Source organism: Narcine bancroftii, chromosome 5 (genome assembly GCF_036971445.1).
Source record: "Narcine bancroftii isolate sNarBan1 chromosome 5, sNarBan1.hap1, whole genome shotgun sequence".
Taxonomy (NCBI): Eukaryota; Metazoa; Chordata; class Chondrichthyes; order Torpediniformes; family Narcinidae; genus Narcine; species Narcine bancroftii.
Window position 1 is genome coordinate 122,018,136 of NC_091473.1, and position 13,590 is coordinate 122,031,725.

At 38.8% G+C, this 13,590-nt stretch overlaps 2 protein-coding genes across 3 annotated transcripts in view; one reads left to right on the forward strand and one right to left on the reverse strand.

Moving 5' to 3' along the window:
- lrrc41 (leucine rich repeat containing 41) overlaps nt 1–2,246 on the forward strand; it is a 33,546-nt gene extending 31,300 nt beyond the window's left edge. The window contains exon 9 of the mRNA XM_069938951.1: nt 1,995–2,246. Coding sequence (XP_069795052.1) covers nt 1,995–2,008 — 14 coding nt within the window. The 3' untranslated portion in view covers nt 2,009–2,246. The remainder of the gene's footprint in view (nt 1–1,994) is intronic.
- rad54l (RAD54 like) overlaps nt 1–13,590 on the reverse strand; it is a 36,062-nt gene that overhangs the window by 2,874 nt on the left and 19,598 nt on the right. For both annotated transcript variants that reach the window (XM_069938953.1, XM_069938954.1), the window contains 5 exons: nt 11,097–11,236; nt 9,364–9,474; nt 6,920–7,043; nt 4,779–4,857; nt 2,056–2,235 (listed from right to left, as the gene is read on the reverse strand). In XM_069938953.1, coding sequence (XP_069795054.1) covers nt 2,056–2,235; nt 4,779–4,857; nt 6,920–7,043; nt 9,364–9,474; nt 11,097–11,236 — 634 coding nt within the window. The remainder of the gene's footprint in view (nt 1–2,055; nt 2,236–4,778; nt 4,858–6,919; nt 7,044–9,363; nt 9,475–11,096; nt 11,237–13,590) is intronic.

A 13,590-nucleotide genomic window follows, 5' to 3' on the forward strand; every position in this document is an offset into this window, starting at 1 on the left:
TTACATGCCATCTTATCATATCCTGTGTATTACTGAAAATGCTTTATAATTCATGGATACTATTGAAATTCTGTCTTCGATATTATATGGACAAACATATCAACAAAATGAAACATGAAATGGTCAACATGGATGCGGTGAGCCATAGGGCCCATTTCTGTAATGTAAAACTATGATAATGTAAATAATGCAAAAATCCTATTAACAAACTGAAATGACTATCAGGAAAATTATTACCTTTAGATTTTCTTTATTTCTTGATCTTAAAAAGATATCAATTGACATTCTAATGCTTGAATAAGTTTTAGTTAAGATTTTTAGGAGTAAAAACATAGCTTTAATACTGAGTTTCTAAAGACACGACTGGATGGAAAACCATTAAAGTGTATGTACCAGACCAAGGGTTTTACATTTGGAGGACATGTTGAGAGAAAAAAAGAAAAAATCAAGGGGCCAATAATGAATGGAAATTGGAATAGATTAGGACAGGGTGGCTAAACTAAGGCCCCCAGGCCAACTGCGGCCTGTTGCCTATTTTTAAGTGGCCCAGGATGAATTTTAAAAAAATAAAATGGAATATGGCCGGTTAGAACATAGTCTCTAACTGTAAATTGCAATGTATCTACATCTTATTTCTTAGTCTCAACACTAGATGTAGCTGCCATTTTGAACAACTACTAAATGGACTTTTCAAATGTTTTTGATTGATGAAAATGTTTACTCAACTTAAAATAAAAACATTTACCTCAGTTAAAAAAACCTCAGTCGATTAAACATAGCAGAACCAAAAGTCAGAAAATAGCAAGGGAGTGCCGAAAATTTCAGACATTGTGAAAAAATGAATACTTTATCCATACAAGTCAAGGGGGAACTATGTTTGATTTGCAAGGTATCTGTTAACTTTAATAGCCCATCTTTAATAGCCTTTTTTACAGATTTATATATTGCATTATAATCATTAAGGTGGACACTTGAACCATGAACTGTATTGTCTGGGAGTAGTGGAAGTATGTTGGAGACTGCCTCATCCCTTTCTTGATCTTTTCTCCTATTCTTTTGCACTGCTATTTGAATGAGAGATTTATTGTATTCATTTAAATTTGAGTAGCAGATACAAAAGTGCCTCCTGTAATATGTGAGCACATCAATAAATTACTGAAATGTCAATAGTTAATCCGTTCAGTAATGTTGCATAGTTATTTTGATAGAAAATGAATTTTCGATGGTCAAAAAATACAGCTTTTCTTGCAGTGTAACTACTTGAAAATTGCTGGGCTTAATATTGTTTGGCCATGACTCCTTACATTTTTCTGTATGTAGCCCAGAACCAAAAATGTTTGACTATCCCTGGATTAGGATATCTATGATAAGCCCCTATTCCACTGCCATTCCAGTTAATTGGCTATGCAATGTCGTGGGATAGGAAACCCTTTGTGCTGTTTTCACTGGGCCACCCTTAACTGGGGATCAGAGTGTTCTACCTTCAACTGGAAACAGGCATCTTTCTGCTGTTCCTTTTCCACTGGTTTTATCAGCACATTGGGATCAGCAAACGCCGAGGTTATGAGTAGGGGTAGAGCCGGTAAATCCCCGGTGTGAAATGACATCATTAAATGCTGGCGTGCTGACAGTTTCCTTTTTCCACTGGTCCCTGTCCTGGCTAATTCTTGGGGCAAGGTGCCAGTGGAAAAGGAGCTATAGAGAGAAGTGAACTCTGATCATTTGCCACTATTACCATAGAATATCACCATTTTAGTAACATGCAAAACTGTTATTAAGAATGTTTATACTGTTTCATCTGTGAAACTAAGGCACAACTGAATCAAACACTTAAGATATAATCAATTTTCCATAGTACTTGAAATTATATTTAGAAAGCAATAACTATTAAGAACAATATTCAAACACTTTAAAATATAAACTCTTCTCCTTTAGTTAGCTAATGCTTTGCCTGGTTATTGATTTAAATTTGATTCAATGTCTTCATCATCTAGATACAGCACTTTAAAACGTTTGGAACACCAGAACAGTGAGCATAAATCATCAACTCCCTACCGACAAAAGCCTGTAAATGTAACAAGTCTTCTTCTGTCCATCACGCCATATACGAGCCATCGCTTGTTCATCGTTAGCTGGATTCCAGTCTGGATCAAACATGACCAATCGATTTGCGCCAATCAAATTCAAGCCACATCCACCAGCTTTACTACTCAACATGAAGATAAATTCAGGATTCTGAGAAAATAAATAAGTAATGAGACTGGAAATCCCCCACTCTATCTTCAATATTTATGACAATTATAAATATAGATTTATTCAATCGAGGACCATAAATTTAGGACATTTAGGATTTTCTTTGCAGAATAGAACTTGGGCCAATTTGCAGAATTAGTGGAAACCAGTTGGATTTTGGACAATAGTTGTGTATTAGAGCTAGGGTCAGGGTAGATGCTCTGATCAGCAAATAGTTCAGGATGTTTACCAGTTCAGGTAAAAACTTGAATAAGCATAAATAGTGCAACCAAACAGTTACACAATTCATTCTGGTTTGGCATGGTATAAAATGCCAGAAACAATTGAGGAATATATAATTACTGAGTTAAAATGGAGAAGCCCATCACTTGGCCTGAGGGGACTCAAGTTGAGATGGATACAGAAATAGATTTTTACAAGTAGCTAAAATTTAAAAGATTTTAAAGGAATAAATTAAGAGGAAATCCTCTCATGAATTGTAAATAAATGCTTAAAAAATTGTTATTCATTACAAAAGATAATCTCCCATTAATCACTTTAACATCACTGTTAATTAATATTAATAATAAAATTATTGCAAGGGCCAATTGAAAATCAACTTCATAATGATCCACTTTAAAATGATAAATTCATTGTAGAACTACTCTATCCATCTTCTATAAATTCTTCCATCTCTAGTTAACATATCTGATGTTTTCACTGCACCCACAAAGACTATTTGGATTATTATCAAAGAGTTTGAAGCATCAGTGCAGATCCAATAGGTAATTCATTTCCACCAGATTCACTCCAAGGAATTCACTCAAACCATATCCAGAGAGCCAGCAATGAATCGGAACCTCAGCCTCTATTAGAAATCTAGACTTAATGCCCAGGTGAGGTTTGGTGTTAACACACAAAATGCTGAAGGAACTCAAGAGGTCAGGCACCATCCATGGAAGTTGATGTTTTGGGCCAAAACCCAACAGGAAACTCCTACATTTACTGTGTTACCTTAGTTGTACAGCATCTGTAATCTCATTTGGTTACCTCCAAGATTTGGACGTTGGGGCATCTTTTCTCCTTTCCTCTTGGTTCATGATGGTCCTGCTCTGCAAACAGTGCTGGAAATTATATCTAACTATTGTCTATCATGAGTTACCTGCAGGACTTTCAGTGAAATTTATCTGATTCACAGCTAATTAACTCAGTTTCAATTATTTTGAGCACTTATTTGAACTATCACAAATACATCAGTGCATTTGAGACCACCAAAGGAAGGATGTAAATCTTTGGAACATGAGCATTAGAAGAAAAAGTCCAACAGATTATGATGGGAATGAGATGCATATCAAAAGTCAAGATTGCAACAGTTTATAGCTCAAACAGCCTCTCAACATTTACAAAATAGAAGATACAATAAGTGTAATACCTCTGGCTGTGCTGCCATACAGATCATTTACCAGTGCAGGTACACAATCCTTTTTCCGGAACCCTTGGGGGACAATGTGTTCCAAATTTCAGATTTTGGAAAGCTAGATTTAAGCCCACCTGAATTGTGCTGCCATATCCACCTCCACCCCCTTCCCAGTTGCACTGCCGTCTCCCCCCCAGCCCACCTCACCAACCTGACTCGCACTTCCTGTCTCCCCCCTCGCCCGCCCGACTCACGCTGCCGGTCTCTCCCTCACCCGCCTGACTCGCATTGCCGGTCTCTCCCTCACCCGCCTGACTCGCGCTGCCGGTCTCTCCCTCACCCGCCTGACTCGCGCTGCCGGTCTCTCCCCCCCGACTCGCGCTGCCGTTTCTCTCCCCACTTGCCGGATTTTGGATCTTTCCGGGTTAGATGTCCGGATAAAGGATTGTGTATCTGTAATAATCATTTCCAAAGAAATTAATGGATCAGCAGCCTCATGGCCATTACCAAAGGTCTTTGTCACTGAACATCTTCTGGCTAAATGGGAGGTGGTGATTGCCATGTTGCAGCCTTCATTCACAGCTTCAGTCTAAGAGCCTAGCACAATTCTACTGCATTTCATTTAAAACAAAGGCAGTATGTAGAGCATCAACTTCTTTAAAACTCCACTGATTTTGTTTTGGTGTTAATTTAAATAATTATACAAAATATAGCCCAATAATTAACATTCATATCAATCACAGATTGGTTCCCTGGATTTCCCTGCAATCAAGAGGCTCAACATCATGCAGGACACAGCAGCCGCTTGAGTCAACCACCTGAAACATTTATTCCTCCAACTTCAGCACGCAGGGCTGCAGTAGGTACCATCTACAAATGCACGGTAGTATTTGCACCCATGCCACTCCAACAGCACCTCCAAATCCACAACCTCTACCACCACTAAGGGCAGTAGATTTTTGAGAACGCCACTACCTGAAGGTTCCCTCCAAATCAGTTGCCTTGCTGTCCAGATTTCAACTTGCAACCGATCCCATCTCTTTAAATTTCAAGATCTGCAGCACAACATCAGGAATTAATTTATAAATTCTTAAACTGTTCTTAAAAATATATTTCTTCTGTCACTTACCGAAAGATTATTGAAACGCTCCACAATCTTGGACCTCTTTTTTACTGTCATTGTACCATCCAGTCTAACGTACAGGTACCTGATACATGGAAATGAAGTTGAAAGATATTCTAAGGACGAGCAAACATTTAACACTAAACAGAAAACAGAGCAAGGCTTGTATCCATAGGCTTCAGGTTCTCTCAAAACACACTAATCAAATGCCATCATTAGACTACTGGCATTGTGAGCAGCTGTCAGTCACCAATTCCATTTCAGGTCAAAAGCTGCAATGTTAATACCAATGTTGCTAATTTAATCCAATGTTCGAACAGAAATAATTTCATTACAACCAAGGAAGATGGTGCCATCTCTGTTGCTTTTCATAACTTTAGATATTAAAATGTATATGTAAATACCAGCCAAAGTACTTTTGGAGTCGGCATCATAATTCACTTACATCTTTGTAAAGTTGGGACAAGGCAATCAAATTAGTAAGAACGCATAACAGGCAATCAGTTAATGATCAGAAAAGCTATTTTCGTGGTATTAATTGAGGCAATTGTTTTAACATCTTATCAAAAGACATCACCTGTGTCAGTGAAAAATGACTTCAGTATCACATTTATTCAAAGGGGAGAGATCAATACACAGAGGTCGAAATCTCATGCAAAGAATAACACCTTTTATCTCAGGTCATCTAGAGTGTAACATGTGAGCAGAGATAATGCGTTTATATTCCTGGAATAGGACTTGAAACTTTAACCATCCAGATCAGAGAAATGAGGAAGTGGCATTGTCTGAGGCAAAGCACATTATTTCAGTACCTTTTACCTACTGTACATTTTAATCTTTGTACTTTATCTCAATCAATTTTTCAGATACAAGCCACATCAAAAACACATTAAAATACCCTAAAACTGATTTGAACGTTTACTTCAAAAAGAGGCAAATTTTGAACAGAAAGGTAGAACAGGAGGAGAATCCAAAAAAAGGAGAGACGAGTGGGATGCAGGAGAAATTTTTGGAAGGAATTTAAAATATACAGTATCAGTGCATTATAAGGGGTGGATGGGTGGGGGCATTCCAAGAACAAGATTGCTATCACTATTTTCCACAGCCCAAATTCGTGCTCTCTGTGCATGCTGCAAGGAGTATAACCTGAAAATTGTTAATTTCTCCCCCCCGCCCCGACCTACAAATTCACTGAGAGCACCCCAACTTTTTGAAATAGTGATTGATGAATATTTTATGGGCTTATTTTTGTTACCCAAATAGCTTTAATGAGGTGCTTGACTGTACTAGCTGCAAGCAACGCAGAGACAAAGGCTGTCAGGCTTGAGAGTTTTCGAGATATGGTGGATGAAGCATGTGTGCAAATTTGAATGCAAGGATGAGAAGGTCAGTATTGGCGCAGAGAGGGCATGAGAATTGGGTTGATCACAGAGTTTTGCATCAACATTCAGAAATATACGGGTTGACATATCAGAATTAACATTTTACAAATGATCAGCTGATAACATTTTCATGTAATGGCCCACAGTAACATTTTCAGATAAAATGTTGATCACAGGTCTGTATTGTTAGCACTGAGAGTAAAGATCCCACAATGAGCATGGAAACTCTGCTTACATTGCCCATATGTCATAAACACACTAATAATTTAATTCAACTTCAGTTGCAACCACAATATATACAGCTGGAAATCAATCAGAGCATACCTGACAATCAAATTCAGTCTCACTTGTCCCAAACTATCTTGTAGGATTTTAAGCATAGAACATTATGGCACAGTGCAGGCCCTTCAGCTCACAATGTTCCTAAGCTAATTTTTCCTGACCTCTATTTGTCTTACTTCTCACAGTCTTTTGAATGTTGATATTGTATCAGATGCTACCACCACATCAAGGAATTCATTCCAGACATCCACCACCATGTGAGTGACATCTCCCCTAAACTTTCCTACCCTCACCTTAAACAGATGTCCTCTGGTATTTCCTATTGTCATCCCAGGATACAAGTGCTGGCTGTCCACCATATCTGGAATCCTCATAATCTTCTATACCTCCATCAAGTTACCTCGCATCCTTCGTGGTTCCATTCATTTAAGATTATTTGTATATCGACCAGCTGGCTCAAAACATCAAAATACCTTTACTTACCTCCTATCTCTGCAGAGCTTCTCAAATAAATCCAGAGTTTGTGTGTAGTTTGATACTAAAACCACCTTATCGGAGCTGGTACTTCGAGTCATAGCCAAGATATAATCAAGGATAAGCATCTTGCCTTTCATTGAAAAAGAGGTGGACAAAAGAAAATGATTAAAAATGCTTTCCAATCTACAAAAATAAAAACACATCGTGTACTGGTTGGTAAAAACTTCAAATGAATTTCTTTCTGGTCAGTGACATAATTGGGGGTGACTGCAAATAGAAAATAAACATGACATGGTTCTGCCTGAAGATAGCAGAGGAAATCTTTTTCTTACATAAAAGTTTATGGGAGGTTAGTAGTTTTTATAGTCCCTATAAGCCAGTCCAACTGAATTCTGGAGGAATTTCTATTGTGGTGGCCCTTCGCAGCTCCCCCACAGGCCCTCACAAAATGAAGGACAAATATGAGGATCCAGCTGGCTGCACAAGTCCCACAGCGCTGCCCTCCAATTGGCCACAACCAAGAGAGCTTAATTGGCCTATCAGGGAAAGCGGATCACAAACACACCAATCAGTGCTGAGAGGGTTTTGACCACACCCCTCAGCTTGAGAATAAAAGCAGGGCTGTGAGCCCAATAAAGCTGTCAGTGTTTACACTCAACTGGGTTTGTGTCATTCTTTCTGGGAACAACGTGTTCTTTCTGAACTAACCTGCACACATGTATAATTTCTCCTGTGCTATAGGCTTTGCAGAACCATAGCTTGTACCAGCTAGCTTTCTTTCTTTGGCTTGGCTTCGCGGACGAAGATTTATGGAGGGGGTAAAAGTCCACGTCAGCTGCAGGCTCGTTTGTGGCTGACAAGTCCGATGCGGGACAGGCAGCAGGGGAAAATTGGTGGGTTGGGGTTGGGTGTTGGATTTTTCCTCCTTTGCCTTTTGTCAGTGAGGTGGGCTCTGCGGTCTTCTTCAAAGGAGGTTGCTGCCCGCCAAACTGTGAGGCGCCAAGATGCACGGTTTGAGGTGATATCAGCCCACTGGCGGTGGTCAATGTGGCAGGCACCAAGAGATTTCTTTAGGCAGTCCTTGTACCTTTTCTTTGGTGCACCTCTGTCACGGTGGCCAGTGGAGAGCTCGCCATATAACACGATCTTGGAAAGGCGATGGTCCTCCATTCTGGAGACGTGACCCACCCAGCGCAGCTGGATCTTCAGCAGCGTGGACTCGATGCTGTCGACCTCTGCCATCTCGAGTACTTCGACGTTAGGGATGAAAGCGCTCCAATGGATGTTGAGGATGGAGCGGAGACAACGCTGGTGGAAGCGTTCTAGGAGCCGTAGGTGATGCCGGTAGAGGACCCATGATTCGGAGCCGAACAGGAGTGTGGGTATGACAACGGCTCTGTATATGCTTATCTTTGTGAGGTTTTTCAGTTGGTTGTTTTTCCAGACTCTTTTGTGTAGTCTTCCAAAGGTGCTATTTGCCTTGGCGAGTCTGTTGTCTATCTCATTGTCGATCCTTGCATCTGATGAAATGGTGCAGCCGAGATAGGTAAACTGACCAGCTAGCTACACTATGTTAAAATATTTATTGCTTTGCTCAGAGCAAACCTGGATCCAATGGTCTCCTCCTGTGTCATAATAAGAAAAAGAATTCTCTAATTGCACATTACTCAACCAAATTTGTTGAGAGAATTAAAATAGGAACCACAAGGATGAAACTCTTTATTAATTAAAATACTACCCATGAAGTCATCCTTCCTATAGACCAGCCTTTGTCAACATTTTTTTGGCTATGCTGTCCCCCCAGGACTCTGCTCAAAGTTTATGGACCCCTTCACCCCTGTGAAGCAGTCAAGTTTAGTTGGTTTCTTCCATACCTCTCTACTAACAATAATTATGTTGCACAAGGTGAAAAGAAGACTTTTACTTGATTGTGTTGTGGCCCCCAGTGGGAATGGTAGCATTTTTCTGAGGTTAATATAACAAATAGTCTCACAACAGCAATTCTGACAAGTTGAAAAATTAGATGAAAAAAAAAATGGAAGGGCTTCTCACAGCTTTGCTCAAATATTTGAAGAGTTTAACAAAACACAACTTGATAACAAATTTGTTTCAATTCATGTAGCAGCAACTGAGAAAGGGCCAAAACAATATGAAATCCAGCTAGTGACCGCTAATTTGCATGTTGCTGTCTAATGCAACATTAAATGGAACAAATATACTGAACAATATTTGATTGGCTTCTACAAATTCATTGCAGCTACATATAGCTCCACCAGGTGACATTTCTAGACAATAAATGATAACCAGCCACAAAGATACGTGAACAACTTTAGACTCCAATTGAACATTTGCAGGTTACACCATGATCAATAGAAAGGACTAAAAGAGGGGAAAACAACTTTGAATTAGCAATTTTCCCAAGATTAACACTTATTAACTTGAAGCTTTACCAGATAACTGTGGTGCCACTGATTTTGTACTGTATCCTGATGGAAAGAGATCAAATGTTCCCCGAAATCCTTCATCACCTTCTACACACTTCTCATAGATCAATGCCGGATCTAGATAATAAATAATCAGGAGAAACAGAAATAGCAAACTTTCTCAAATAATTATTTACTTTTGATCTAATTCATTCATTGTGTTAAAAATATTATATCTTGATTTCTATCCAATTTTATTTGAAGAGTTTGAATTCCACCAACTTTTAATGTAGACTTTCTCCAGGCATTTTTATTACAACTGGCTGCCACAAGATAAATTTTTTACATTTCCTTCATTATATTCAGCAATGTGACAATTCCCAATAGCAGAACACAATTACGGTAGCAATTGTGAATGTTTCTATCTGCTCAATAATCAGATTTTTGAGCAACGCTAATGGCAACTTTATTCTAGCATGCCCACAGAAACTCATTAATTGTCTGAAATGTTTACAGGCCTTCAGTAGAAGAATTAAATCTTATTTCTTTCAATTGCAAAAGAAGAGTAACTCAATTTCAGTTTATTAACATTTGATTTCAGGTGCAACTCATTTGGAAGAACTCTTGCATTCATATCAAATGTTGTAGATTAAAATTCCACTCAAGGAACTTGAAGTCAAGACAACACAAGTGCATCTGTGCAACACTAAATCAATACTACATTGCAAGAGATGGTGTCTTGCAGAAAAGTCAGTAAAAGAGTAGAGAATTCTGCAAACATTCCCTGCTAATATGTATTTCTTAATCAAAAACTTAACTGCATTTTTTGTACACAAATTTATAAAAATAGAGCTACACTAAAATTCAATGCCTCAAACTGGGAAAAAAAATTCCTCATGTTACTAATCACTTTCAAAATGCAAATACTTTGCTTGTTGGTGGAATCTTGCTGTATACATATGGGCTGATGTCTTTCCCTCAACATTTGAAAGTATTTGAACAGCCACAAAGCTTTGATATATACATATATCCTGAAAAGTGTCATTTGAATAAATGCCCTTCTCTTCAAATGATCAGTGTGTCTCCAAATTCACATTCATGTCAAGCTTCGAGTACACCTTCCAATTAGCTTTTGCTGCATCTTCATGCACTGAAATCAAAATTCTTAACCTCGAAATTAAAATATTTTTATAATTTTATTTAATATAAAACCACTTAACAACATATCGCAATATTTCAAACTTAATCCAAATACACATGGTATTTTATATGTAAGAAAAAAAACCTCCTCCAAATCCCCCAACCCTCCTCCAACCTTCCACAAACTAAAAAGAGAAAAAAGAAAAAGACAAGAAAACCACAGCACCAGTACTTCTCTTTCCTATACCAACAGTTTGTAAATATGGGCTCCATATCTCACAAAAAGTAATTTTAACTCTTAAATTGTAAGTAATTTTCTCAAGTGGAATACAACGCCAAACTTCTGCATGCCATCTATCCATACCCAAATTGATATCCGACTTCCCTCAAAATGAAACTTGATCTCTATATTAGTTTTGCCTTTCTGCCACAAAAATCAAAATTATAAGTGTTATAGGAGCTACTTAAAACTTTAACTCTTTAAAACTTTGGTTCTTCAATGAAAAGTACAGAGACATTTCCTAATAGTATCACACCAATGAACTGATGTACAAAATTGAAACTCGAATGAGACAAGATAGAAAAATATTGAATCCAACTCTAAAAATTTTACTACTCACGGTTACAAAGTTTTTTTAGTGAAGTAATTGAAGACAGGGAGGAAATGCTTATCTTGCCATTGTGAGATTGTTCCACTTCTAATGCTGGTTTAACTTGTTTCAAAAACAATTTGTACAACTCTAACTGCAGAGGAGTGAGTCTGAAAAGAAACAAGTCTAATATGATTAGACAATAGATAACACTATACAAAAAATAGATAATTGGTCTCAACTTATTTTACTCTTCTGCTGTGCCTAGAGGCTAGGTATAGAACAAAGTTACTGTGATTGGTTTTTTTCTGCACAAATTTTGCAGAGCAAAACCAATAGGACGGTGATTGATAAGAGAGATCATTAACAACCAAAGGTGCCTCTATTACGATATGTACGAGTTGTACTTGCAGAACTGAAATCACTAAATTAATTTTATCTGCCACCAAAAGTATTTTCCAAATATAAATTATTGATCTGATTCATGATCAAATGTACTGTAATTGTTGTACAAAGTTACATCTTATCAGCTCCATAGTTGTGTTCACCTACCAGTAGAAAATAAAGATTACATTAGACAGCAAGACCTGATGCTGTTCAACTTTTTCACGAAAACCAGGATGGACAATAAGCCGCAACTCATCTCACAACTTCACAAAAATAGGCCTCATCCCAACTTTTGGCAGCACGTTTTAAAAAATTTATTTATTCCGAAAGGTACGGGACATAATAAAGACAGTCACAGATCATACAAAAATTCACCATTTGGTTAGATAACGAGGAGGAAACTTCAAAATGACAGAAACAATCAGAGAAAAAGTAAATGAGATATAAATCCAGGAGAGTAGGAGGTGATGCATTTGGGGAGGTGAAACAAGGAAATCAAGAATAAGGAGGTCATTGAATAGAGCTATACAAGAGGGACCATAAAGTACATATTTGTAAATTCTTAATTGTAGGACAAATCCAACCAATTAAAAAGGTCTATTAGTTGAGGCATAGAAATTGACAGCAGGCATGTGATGCTAGGACTGGCTATAACACAAGTTAATGTAGTCATCAAGCCAGGGTTTATTGCCAAGTTCCTTGATTCCCTTTGGCTTGGCTTCGCGGACGAAGATTTATGGAGGGGGTAAATGTCCACGTCAGCTGCAGGCTCGTTTGTGGCTGACAAGTCCGATGCGGGACAGGCAGACACGGTTGCAGCGGTTGCAGGGTAAAATTGGTGGGTTGGGGTTGGGTGTTGGGTTTTTCCTCCTTTGCCTTTTGTCAGTGAGGTGGGCTCTGCGGTCTTCTTCAAAGGAGGTTGCTACCCGCCGAACTGTGAGGCGCCAAGATGCACGGTTTGAGGCGAGATCAGCCCACTGGCGGTGGTCAATGTGGCAAGCACCAAGAGCTTTCTTTAGGCAGTCCTTGTACCTCTTCTTTGGTGCACCTCTGTCACGGTGGCCAGTGGAGAGCTCGCCATATAACACGATCTTGGGAAGGCGATGGTCCTCCATTCTGGAGACGTGACCCACCCAGCGCAGCTGGATCTTCAGCAGCGTGGACTCGATGCTGTCGGCCTCTGCCATCTCGAGTACTTCGACGTTAGGGATGAAAGCGCTCCAATGAATGTTGAGGATGGAGCGGAGACACGCTGGTGGAAGCGTTCTAAGAGCTGTGGCTTGATAAGCCACTAGTAAACCACATTGGAGCATTTCAAGTCACCTTTAGACCAGACTAGACAAGGCTGAGATTTCCTCTCCTAATAAATATCAGTGAATCAGATGAGTGTTTACAACAGTTTGGAAGTCAATACTAATTAATTCTCTTCTGGATATCATGCTGGATTTGGGATTTGAACTTAAATCTCTAGGGTTTTAATCCTGTAATTTAACCGCTGAACTACTGTACTTCCAGTTTGAATAATACATACAATTCTGGTCAGACCAATGCTGGGAAATGTAATTGTGCTAAACAAAGACAGAGCAAGGTCAAGAACGTTGTCACTGTAAAGAAAGATTGCATAAACTGGAATAGCTTCTTTTGGAACTGAGGGACTGACCAAATTGAAGTGTATACAATGAGGCTCCCAGACAGAGAATAGAGGAAAAGGACACATTTCTCATTACAGAGGAGTCAAGTATGAGGGAGCAAAGATGTAAAGTAATTGGTTAGAGGGCTAAAAGGAAAGAGAGAGTGCTCGGGAGCATGAACATTAATAAGAAGGATGGCAAAGGAAGAAATCCTCATCAAATTTAGACATACATTTGAAGAGCCACAATCTTCTTTGGATTGTAATGGAAGTCAGGATAAAGTGGGTTATCGGTTTTCAACCAGCACACATACAATTGCCGAAAGCCTCCTTCCCTGTTGTTACTTTTTGATGATTCCATAACTGTATCTTCTTTACTAAGAATGAGCAGAAGAACTGAAGGCAGAGTAGTAATTACCCATTTGTATCCCTGGGGCTTAAGGTACATAGAACTATAGAGTGTTACAGCACAGAAACAGGCAACTTTGGCCCTTCTAGTCTGTGCCA